The sequence below is a fragment of the Aquarana catesbeiana genome, linkage group LG12, assembly GCF_042186555.1.
Source record: "Aquarana catesbeiana isolate 2022-GZ linkage group LG12, ASM4218655v1, whole genome shotgun sequence".
Taxonomy (NCBI): domain Eukaryota; kingdom Metazoa; phylum Chordata; class Amphibia; order Anura; family Ranidae; genus Aquarana; species Aquarana catesbeiana.
In genome coordinates, this window is record NC_133335.1 from 209,247,888 (window position 1) to 209,260,046 (window position 12,159).

At 41.4% G+C, this 12,159-nt stretch overlaps 1 protein-coding gene across 2 annotated transcripts in view; it reads right to left on the reverse strand.

Moving 5' to 3' along the window:
• The window catches only part of ACSS2 (acyl-CoA synthetase short chain family member 2), an 85,178-nt gene that overhangs the window by 46,901 nt on the left and 26,118 nt on the right, over window positions 1-12,159 (reverse strand). For both annotated transcript variants that reach the window (XM_073606596.1, XM_073606597.1), the window contains exons 3-5: window positions 7,202-7,293; window positions 6,797-6,900; window positions 2,593-2,665 (exon numbers count right to left, since the gene is read on the reverse strand). In XM_073606596.1, the coding sequence (XP_073462697.1) occupies window positions 2,593-2,665; window positions 6,797-6,900; window positions 7,202-7,293 (269 nt within the window). The remainder of the gene's footprint in view (window positions 1-2,592; window positions 2,666-6,796; window positions 6,901-7,201; window positions 7,294-12,159) is intronic.

Genomic DNA, 12,159 nt, shown 5'->3' on the forward strand with positions numbered 1-12,159 from the left:
GGGCAGATGAGCTAAGGAGGAAGGAGAGACAGCCTTGGATCTGGATCCTATAGACAGCCAAAGTGTGCTGTGAATGCTGTTTACCCCTTAAAGGGGAAAGGTTTCTGGTCAGTGTGCAAAAAGAGGAGGAGCATGTGTGGAGACACCAGCATGGATAACAATCTATTTTTTTGATTTTTCTCAAATTTATTTTAATAAAATGTATTTGGAGTAAAAAAATCTTTTTTTTTATGTGCTGATATATTAAGTTTAAGTTTGTTTTTTCAAAGATATTTTGTTTATGCACTTCAGTTACTAAACAATGATGTTCAAGCAAATACAAGAATATGTAATATAAGGTTATTGTTTTAACTGAATAAAAGAATTTGAGTAGTTCTCAAACTATGTGCAATTAACCTAAAATCTGTTCTGATATCGCTGTTTTACTGACCTGACAACTTATTATTCTAAATAGGAAACCTTCATTTTGTTTGCAAATATTAAAGATTCTAACTACCAGCAAGAATGAGTCCTTACATTTAAAGAGCACCTGTCATTTCAGATCCATCATGGCAGCTCCTGTTAGCGGACATCCACTCACCTGCTGCCGCCACGTCCCTCCCCTTGCTATGTCACTGCCGCATCACCAGCCCTCCCATTAAAGTGAATGAGACTGTCGGTGAGTCAACAGCGGGTCAGAGGAGGAGCCGCTACGGGACAGAGATGACAGTTGCTCTTTAATAACTATGATTTAAATGGAGGCGATTTAAATCAAGCCTTTTTACTAAAGATTTAAATCGACTTGATTTAAATCAAATCCAACCTGAGAGACACTGGCACACCACATGATTTGTGATTCTACACAGCACTACGTTATGGACTTCTATTTTTTTCTAGCACTTGTAACTTTTTGTTTACTTCTACTACGTATAATAATGAACCATTCTGGATACAGCACTTTTCACTTTATTGTATATTCAAATACTGGTTTACATATAGCTATAATCCGATTACACTTGTTATTTGATTGCACTGCTATATTAATTCATTTCCATTGTTGTATTAGTTTTATTTATTTATTTTTGCCTTTGTATATTTACACTTTTTCACATTCTTTATATATTTGCTCGTGCTTTATAAAGTTTTTGCATATTTTATATATTTGCCTGCACATTTATGAATTCAATTGGTTAGGCAGGGATTAACTGGGCACTTGCCACTTTATTGGCACGTTAATTTTAGGTGCACATATAAGTAGATAATTGTGCTCGCACTAAAAAAAGCAGCGCCACATCCACTTCATAAACTCCATATAACCCTGACTCTACCACGGTAGTAGTTTCAGTGGAGGCAGCAGCTTTAAGAATATATTTATTGTTTATTTCCAGCTCTTGTCCACAGCACAGAACCTCTTATTTTATTTTTGATATCCAGTATGATGTTGTTGCTGTGAATCAAATATAGCTTGTTGAATAAAGTAGTAGCAGTGGTGCGGCTAATTATTTGGATTATAGATGCCTTTGGAGATTGAGACAGATATCCCAAAAGTCTTATAGCATCCACAACCAGTTTCACCGAGCCCTTTTTTTTTTTTTTTTTTTTTTTTTTAAGCCTGGATTGGAGCCATGAATATGAATACCCGTTTTTGCATTTGATATGGTTGCAGTGTGTGATATAGAGTATGCACTGTTCACACAAGCAGGTAGGTATGGCTTCTATAGGTCTCTGCTGGCTACAGGCATGAAGGAGGAGAGAGCACTGTGATCATTTGATCTCCCAGAAAGTACACCAGATTGGAAGAAAGGCTTTTGAAAAAGTAACCTAGAGCTTTTCCTGCAGGATGATGTAAAATATATATTTGCAGTAAGTTAAAGTGGAAGTCCATGCTAAAACTAAAATCCCTGCATCTATAGCCGCCAACATTCTAACACTAACCTATCTAGCCCTGAAAAGAAAAAAAAAAAAACTAGTATACATACCTTTTCTGCAGGCGATCCGACCCGATCTCCAGTGGCAGAAGCTCTGCAGAGGTCATGGCCGACAGCGGTTGTGAAATGAATGGGAAGTGATGTCACCCATAGAGTTACTATGGGGCTTTCGTTGACAGACGTGTCCTCTGCACCCACCTCTACAGCGAAACCGCAGCTGAAAGCTAAGCGTGGAATCAGAGCTTCTGCCGCTGGAGATCGGGTCGGATCGCCTGCAGAAAAGGTATGTATACTGGATTTTTCTTTTCAGAGCTAGATAGGTTAAATGTTAGCATGTTGGTGGCTATAGATGCATGGATTTTAGTTTTAGCATGAACGTCCACTTTAAGTTTTACTGTGAACATTATAGCTATTGTTCACAGTAAATTATTTTTTTGTGGGGGTTCGTCTTTTTTTGAACATAAAAAAATAAAAAATAAAAAAAATCCGTGACATGAACAGTTTGAAGTAAACAACTAATTTCGAAAATCACAATTTAGTATAAGAAACAAGTTCAGCTATTATCAAATCATACATGTCACACATACCCGACTAAAAAGAACGGACATTTTCTTTCAGTCCTAAACAAAATAAATAAAATATATACAAAAACGACAACAACATTGCCTTTATGTGCTCAGTTTACCTGCAGTTATTAGAACCGAACAGTGACTGTCCAGGATCCTCTCGCACAGAGACTCAGCTGAAAATCCAGCAAACTGAGAAAGAAAAGAAAGAGAGAAAGAAAGAGAGAAAGAAAGAGAGAAAGAAAGAGAGAAAGAAAGAGAGAAAGAGAGAAAATAAGAAAGAGAAAATAAGAGAGAAAGAAAGAGAAAAAGAGAGAAAGAAAGAAAAAGAGAAAATAAGAGAGAAAGAAAGAAAGAAAGAGAAAGAAAGAGAGAAAGAGAGAAAGAAAAGGAAAGAAGAGAGCGAGAGAGAGAAATGGGAGTACGAAAAGAGAACAAAAAAGAGTAAGAGAGAGAAAGAGCGCAATAACAGAAAGAGAAAAGGGGCAGAGAGGAAAAAAGAGAGGGATAAACAATTGTATGGGGAGAAAGAAAGGCAGAGAGCAGAAAGAAAAAAAAAAAGAGCCAAAGTGAAAGAAAATGTAGTGCAAATAACGTATATCGAGAGTGTGCATGGAACAGACAAGAGGAGCGAGAGTAAGAAACAGTCAGACGTACACGAAGAAGAATAAGAAGTATAGAAGCCAGAAAGGATAATGACAGAGAAAGAGGAGAGAAAGGAAGGAAAAGTGATGGGCAGTTCATTAATAAGATGATTAATCTCTCGCTCACATATTATAATTAATTTATTACAAGCACCTAAATAATAGCGCCGACAATTTACACAGAGCTTTATGTACACATTCAAGCAGATCGGGGAACCTTGCACTTTTGGGTTTTCTGATCCGCCAGCAGACAGTTCTTTCTTTGGGAAGATCTAGAAGCGCTGCTATGAGTAATAAGAGCTTATTCACACCGGCCCGCACATGTGTGCGCACCGATGTCTGTTCTGTATGGGCAGTGAGCTTTCTATGTGGTCCCTCGCTGCAGAGGAGGAGCCTGGATCGCCCACAAGGGAACCCAGAAGAGGAGGATCGGGGATGCTCTGTGCAAAACCATTGCACAGAGCAGGAAAGTATAACATGTTTGTTATTTTAATACAAAAAAATTCTGAAGCTTTAAAATCAGTAGTAAAGTCTATATACTGTTTTGTTAAAAAAAATGGGTCCCCCAGCAGCTTTAAAGCCATAATGTACCAGTATGCACTGCATATTAGGGCATTATGACAGACTTATATGCCCTGTACACACGGTCGGATTTTCCGACGGAAAATGTGTGATCGGAGTGTGTTGTCGGAAATTCCGACCGTGTGTGGGCTCCATCGGACTTTCCACCGGATTTTCCGACACACAAAGTTTGAGAGCAGGCTATAAAATTTTCCGACAACAAAATCCGTTGTCGGAATTTCCGATCGTGTGTATACAAATCCGACGCACAAAGTGCCACGCATGCTCAGAATGAATAAAGAGATGAAAGCTATTGGCTACTGCCCCGTTTATAGTCCCGACGTACGTGTTTTACGTCACCACGTTCAGAATGATCGGATTTGCCGACAACTTTGTGTGACCGTGTGTATGCAAGGCAAGTTTGAGCCAACATCCGTCGGAAAAAATCCTAGGATTTTGTTGTCGGAATGTCTGATCAATGTCCGACCGTGTGTACGGGGCATTACAGTGTAGTCCCTCAAACTACTAAGGCTCTGTTTCCACTAGTGCGACTTTTCATGCGACTTGGGACTGAAAAGTCGCATGACAAATTGTATCCCATGATTTCCAATGAGTACCGTTCATATCTGTGCGACTTCAAGTCGCAGCGACTTCAAAGTAGTCCCTGCACTACTTTGGTCCCACTTTGATGCGACTTGAGGTCCATAGATACAGGCATTGCTTCAAATCGCGGTAAAAAGTCACGGTAAAATCGCGGTAAAAAATCGCGGCAAAATCGCGCGACTTTGGGGACGCACTAGTGGAAACATAGCCTAAGTGAATAAACACTAACTAGATAAAATAAATGATAATGGAAAGCTGCTGCTAACCTAAAAAGTGTACACAGTGCACAAAAGTAATATAGGTTGGAGTGATCAGCGCAAATTTCTAAAAAATTAGATTAATGAATCAAACATGTGCTAAAACAATTTAAACAAAGAAATACTGAATTGGAATTCCCAGCACTTTTGCAAATTGGAGATCCGCAGCTGTGAGCCTGTTTCCATTATATGAGATCTATAAGGCTATTTTGGCTAGGTAAGGGCTCTGTGAGCATTAAGCGTTTGCAAAGTCATGAAGATTTTTGCTAAGAAGAATTTGCTTTTACCTCTTAGAAGAGTCGTTTCACAAATATTGGATATATTGGACTTTTTGCCACTTATTTCACTGTTTAAATTGTTTTAGCACATGTTTGATTCATTATTCTAATTTTTTTTAGAAATTTGCGCTGATCACTCCAACCTATAATGACAGACTTGCCTACAAACGCAGCCCTCCAGTGTTGCGCTCTCACCGATTTCCTTCGTCCCTAGCAGCTTCCATCTTCGCCTGGTCTTTCTTCCGGGTTTATGACCTTCGGCCGCTTGATTGGCTGTGCTGGGGTGACGTCACTCCCACATGAGCACGGGAGTCACATTGCAGCAGCACACAGATCGGGCTGTAAATGTGGTCTGAGCTGCTCATGTGCGGCTCAGATCACATTACTATCTGAAAGGCAAGGGGGAGATTTATGACATAAGAACCCTCGAGGGTCTCTTCTGTTATAAAAACCCTGCCTGTCAGCGAGTTTTGTAATAACCGACTTTACTAGCTCTTTAACATCACTTTAATAGAGGGTGCTTTCATCTCACTTTAGTTGCAGAGCATACTGGACTTTCTAACAAGAGAGCCCAGCACCAGCTTTGTACACGATGACTGCTCTGGCATGCAGAAAATCTAGAGAGCTTTCTGCTAGCAATGAGTGAGGGTGTATGTTCCTTCTCAGTCATTTGTTTATGTAATCTATACTGCTTTGCAGATCTATTCACCTCAAAGCAGTAAATCAGCTCTCTGAAACCTTTCTTAGCTAGCCTCAGACTAGCCACCTGTTGGCTACAACATTTTAATTTGTAATATTTAGGAACATGAAGATTTAGACAGCACTCGGTCCCCGAGAGGTCACTGTAGAAAGATAGACTGAAGGTAATTGTAAAAACGAAGGAGCTCTGGTAAATCCATGTAAAAATCTGTTTATTGTCCTCAATATAGGAGAAAAAAAGTGTAAAATACTATGATACCAAGCTTGGTCCCTGGGCATTGATGGGCTAAGGTCGTCCAATGCCGTGAAGAGGGCTGCTGAGAGAGGCACCAATCCAGCAAGCCCTGCGGAGTGGAAGCCGAGTCGCTCGAGATGCCACGCCAGTGTGCCCAGATGACATCACAGGGAGCTGAAAGGCGGAAGGACCAATATGAAGGCTATCTGGTTGCCGTGATGACGGGTTTTACACGCCAGCGCTTTCTCAAAGCGCATGAAACGTGTTGTCATGGCATACGCCTGCGTTCCACCGCCCCAGCCCGGCATCTCGGCTTCCACTCCCCAGGGCTTGCTGGATTTGCGTCTCTCAGCAGACCCCTTCACGGCATTGGGCGACCTTAGCCCATCAACACCCAGGGACCCAGCTTGGTATCATAGTCTTTTACACTTTTTTTCCCCCCTATATTGAGGACAATAAACTGTTTTTTACACTCCTGGATTGACCAGAGCTCCTTCGTTTTTGCCTTCAGTCTATCTTTCTACCTCTCAGGGTGCGGTCTATATCTTTGGGGGTTATTTACGAAAGGTGCACTTGAAATTGCACTGAAAGTGCACTTGGAAGTGCAGTCGCTGTAAATCTGAAGGGTAGACCTAAAATGAGGGGAACCTCTGCTGATTTTATCATCCAATCATGTGCAAGGTAAAATGCTGTTTTTTATTTTCCTTGCATGTCCCCCTCGGATCTACAGCGACTGCACTTCCAAGTGCACTTTCAGTGCAATTTCAAGTGCACTTTGCACTTGTAGTGCAAAGTGGATTTCCCTTTCGTAAATAACCCCCTTTGTGTTCTTTTGCTTCATTTTCCATAATGTATATGGACAGCCCTGGTTTTGTTACCCTTTGCACTTGGAACTGATCTTCAGCCGTTGAGTGCTTGGAAAACATGGTTGTATTTGTAATATTAGGTAGTCACTGACTAAAACAGCAGTTACAAAATACTTTGACTTTATTTTTTTTCTATTTGGGAAGAATTAAATATTCATTGGCACACAAGAAAGAACTCACAACTATGGAGTGAATAGCCCCGATTCGTGCACATGCCAGCATTGCCACCACCAACTCGATCACCATGGGCATGTAAATTGCTACACGATCTCCTTTTTTAACACCTAGAAAACAAGATTATTGTCCCAGATTATTACATGTCAGACTGCTTACACAGAAAACTAAAAATACAAAATCATATTGAAATCAATCTATCATTCTGTTTTCTTCAGTAATGTCGCAGAATTTTAAAGATGAATCCCAGGCATGTTATACGTTACATTGGTCCAGCTTGGGGATATGTAAAGTTACTGCAAGGCCCACTTTAAGAATGATTTTAAAGCAGTTCTCCCTGTAAATATTTCCAAACATAACACATTTTTCCATGCATGATAAAGGAGCAGGTGGTAACATTCAGTTGTGTACCTTGGTCACGTAGAACATTGGCGAACTGGCACACCTTCTTCAGGAGCTCTGCATATGTGATGGACGTAGCATCCTCCGGCTCATTACCTTCCCTGCAAGACAATCCAGATCAACATCAATATCCTGACTGGCTAAGCTTCACCCGCAAAAATCTCAGTGGTGATCTGCAATCTGTGCTTCCACTGCTCATGGCATGTCAACAGCAAGTAAAAGTGTTGAGAAGGAGGTGGGCACAGGCATATTATTCGTTACAATGTGCAAGATATGTAGCTAAATTTACTCACTGGCTACATTTTAGGGTTTTCTCAGTGCTTTATATAATATATCCACTTGAGCTCAGGAAGGCTTTACCCCCATCATGACCAGGCCATTTTTTTTGCTATTCAGCACTGCACTACTGGTGATTGTGCAGTCACGCAACTCTGTACTCAAAGTAACTTTGTACCATTTTTCTTTTTTCATACAAATGGAGCTTTCTTTTGGTGGTATTTGATCACCACTGGGTTTTATTTTTTTGCCATGACGCCCAGCGCGTCGCGAGCCGCTGACGCAGACGTCAGTTTCCTCCCAGCATGTGTCTACATTCCCTTCTCCTCCAGCGTGTGACGTCACTACGTCCTTTTGCCTGGAAGGCGATACCTGCATGGGGCTCGGAGGGCTGGCCTGCGTGCCAGGGACTTGGAGGGCGAGCCCTCCCTCTACACCCTGCTTTCTAATCACAAATAGCCAGCTGTGGACGTTTGTCGTTAATGAGCGGTAGGATTTAAGATGTATGTGGGGACGCCCAGTCTCATGCTGGTACAGACATCAGACCGGTCGTGTGGCTGCTTACTCCCCAAGGTAGAGGTTTCACTACTTACAACCTTGAAACGGTCGGGCCTTCCTGTCTTAGCCCACTGCCTAGACAGTTTTGTGTGGTGTTATCTATATCGTTGTACTAGATATGTATACTCTTTTTGCTACCATTTGACCATATTTGCATCCATCTCTTTTATTATTGTCATGTTTTAACTTTTTGTAATAAATCCATATTTTTGATACATTATTGTTTGAAGACTCCTGCCTTTTAAAGTCCCACGAGAGGAAATCTCCCATTGTATTCCCAACAGTATTTTTTTACTTCCCGCTATAACACATATCCAATCAAAAAAAAAACTGATTTCTTCATAAATTTTGCCCGAAATGTATTCTGCTACGTTTTTGATAAAAAAAAAAAAAATCACAATAAGGGTTTATGGATTGGTTTGCGCCTACAACCATGGTGTATATATACTGTAATTTTTAATTAATTTTTGCACCGCAAATGGTGGCGATCAGTGACATAAAAATGGGCAACGGTCAATCTGACACTGAGGCCCCTTTCACACTGGGGCGGTTTCCAGGCGTTATTGCGCTAAAAATAGCGCCTGCAAACCGCCCCTAAACAGCCTCCGCTGTTTGTTCAATGTGAAAGCCCGAGGGCTTTCACACTGAAGCGGTGCACTGGCAGGAGAAGAAAAAATCTCCTGCGAGCCGCATCTTTGGAGCGGTGAAGGAGCGGTGTATTCACCGCTCCTGCCCATTGAAATCAATGGGACAGCACGGCTATACCGCGGCAATACCGCGGCTATAGCCGCACTGTACGAGTAGTTTTAACCCTTTTTCGGCCGCCAGCGGGGGGTTAAAACCGCACCGCTAGCGGCCGAATACCGCGGTAAAGCAGCGCTAAAAATAGCGCTGTTTTACTGCCGACGACCCCTACCACCCCAGTGTGAAAGGGGCCTAACTGGTGCTGTGGGAAAATGGAATAACTGCCACTTTACCTTAATATGGATATCAGTGATATTATTATACAAGGTCACTGTATTAATGACACCGGCTGGGAACAGGTTAACATCTAGGGTGATCAAGGGGTTAAATATGCGCCCAACTATGTAAAATGTGCTGCTTTTACTAACTGATCTCTCAGTTTCTCATCCCTGCTTTGCAGAGATGAGAAACTGACAGATTGTTCTCTTCCCACAGAGATCTAATAGTGTTTACCAACACAAGAGCTCTGGGCTGTGATTGCACCCAGCCCAATCAGCAGGTCCTGGCCACGAATCATTGGCTGGGACTTGCTGACATGATCCTAATCTGTACAACCACAGTGGGAGCCAGGTGGGGGGGCAGGCATGCATTTGCGTTCCCTAAACCCCGGCTGTACGGGTATGTCGCTTTGCCCACAATGTCCTGCGGGCAGATGGGCGACAACAACCTAAATAGGAATCTCTTATTCAGAATGTGGATCAGTTTATTGTTGTGATGCCATTGGATTCTGCACAGTCTAAAGTAGCCACAAGGAAATACTGTCCACTCCAGCAGGACCATCAACTTCACCCTTCAGGAGGGCTGTACCATCCACGCTACCCTACAGCAATCTAGGATTTTCTTAAAATAAACTCGATTCACAATTCGAATCAAGTTTTTTTTTTTTTTTGGACACCGCGCTGGTCCCAAGGAGCTGCGGGCAGGAGTTTTTAGGCGAGGCCGCGGCTTCGGCCTAGACTAGACCGAAGCCGCAGCCTTGCCTAAAAACTCCTGTCCGCAGCTCCTCGGGACCGGCGCGGTGAAAAAAAAAAAAAAAAATCTACAAAAATCTATTTGCTTAAATTTTGAATCGATTTGACCTCTCAACTCGATTCAAGATTTAAATCGATTTTTTTCCCAGCCCTGACACCCGCTGTAGTTGGCAAGGCCAGTGCGTTTTCAACATGGTGAGGATAAGCAGCATGGATTGCAAGTTTCCTGCACCGTGTTCTAAGTGTGAACCGGAACTCAGTTATAAATAAAAGAGATACGTCCAGGAGGTGGCATGCATCTTGCTGGACCTAACCCCACAGTAAGCCAGATTTTGCCAAGTGGCTGAATTCCTGAAAATCAGCTTTAAAGCTTTTAATTTTTAGATTGAGGAGAGTGATTGAAACCCCGGTGATGTCGCGCGCCCCCCCCCCCCAGGGGAGATTTGGCTTTTTCTGCCTGTTCCAGAGACACCACAGGAAATCTTTCTGAAGTGACATTTATCAGGGCAAGTGTACCATTTGGATGATTTCTCCTTCATTCCTCATCAAATATAAAAAGAATAGGGCTGATCAAATATAACATTTTGAACAAAGACAGGATGAATCCCCCTGTAGAGAATCCTCTACACAGCTTGTTCACAGCTTCATTCATTGGAATATGTGATGGCTCTCATAGAACAGCATGTACCACTATGGCTGCACTCGTCACCCTCAGTCATTTGTATACTGTAAATATAGAAATATTACATGTATACAGCTGACATGAACACATCTCTATTGTCCGGACTGAGGAGGACAGGATTAGACTTGCTGCGTGGGCAATCATTAACGTTTATTATGTAAACAGCCACAAAGCACAAACCTGCCACTTACCCCGGGGTGTGCAGGTCTACTGTTACAAATGAGCCCAGCAGGCCTGATCCTAGAGAGATCACAAGGCCGGAACTCCATGAACAACAAGGATCCTTCCACCCAAAACAAATATTTCAGTGCTCGGTAATTAACTTGGAAATCCAGGAAAAAAATTACTTTTTACAAACAAGACAAATTAAATAAGTTCCTTCTAATGATCAGTCTCCTCGGGCTGCTTACTGTAAAAATGAGTTTTATTCCAGCTGGATAGTGCAAGCAGCGCTCTTCTTCTAGTGCTGCGGCTGACAGTTCTGGCTGGTGTACAGTGCAGGGATAGAACCAATTATTATCCCCTCATCCTTTCATAAAAAGTATTATATTGTGTTCACTAAATGCATGGCGTTGTGTGACTGGAGGGGGGTCTTGTCGTTTACCTCCATTTACAGAATGCCTTATCAGTGAACACAATAAAATGTGTTCTGTAAATGGATGCAAGGAAACCTTGCATTCAGTGAAGAATTATGTCAAGGAGATGTCACTGTTGAACTATACAGGACATAAGAATAAAGGTGCAAATTAGGGATGCACCGATACCATTTTTTTTTTTTTACAAGTACCGATACTTTTTTTTTTTTTTTTTTTTTTTTAGTACTCGCCAATACCAATTACCGATACCTACCGCAACTGTTTTGTTTTCACTTCAGCTGTCCGCAATGGTACAAAGTAGAGCCTACACGATTCTGGGCAAAATGAGAATCACGATTTTTTTTTGCTTAGAATAAAGATCACGATTCTCCCGGCGTAAAATCTTTCACATTATACAAAAAAAATTTGGGCCAACGTAAATTTACTGGTGTTAGTTTTTTTTTTTTTTTTAATTCATTAAAGTAATTTTTTCCAAAAAAATTGCATTTGAAAGACCGCTGCGCAAATACAGTGGGGGTTATTTAGTAATGGCAAATCCACTTTGCACTACAAGTGCAAACTACAAGTGCACTTGAAATTGCACTGAAAGTGCAGTCGCTGTAGATCCGAGGGGGACATGCAAGGGAGATAAAAAACAGCATTTTAGCTTGCACATGATTGGATGATAAAATCAGCAGAGCTTCCCCTCAGATTTACAGCGACTGCACTTCCAAGTGCACTTTTAGTGCAATTTCAAGTGCACTTTGCACTTGTAGTTTGCACTTGTAGTGTAGTGCAAAGTGGATTTGCCTTTCGTAAATAACCCCCAGTGTGACATAAAATATCGCAACAGCCACCATTTTATTCTCTAGGGTCTCTACAAAAAAAAAATATATATATATATATATATATATATAATGTTTGGGGGTTCTAAGTAATGTCTAGCAATTTCTAGCAAAAAAAAAAATGATTAACTTGAAAACTTCAACTGTCAGAAAAAGGTTTAGTGTTTAAGTGGTTAAACGTTCCTAATTTACATACAGAAGTCTATTCCTTTGATGTAAAAGACAAATTGATACAATGTTTAGACTTAAAATTCCACTTTAATGTTTTAAAACTTGGCAGACTGCCCAGACTTTGACTTTTGACAGCAAAGAGCAG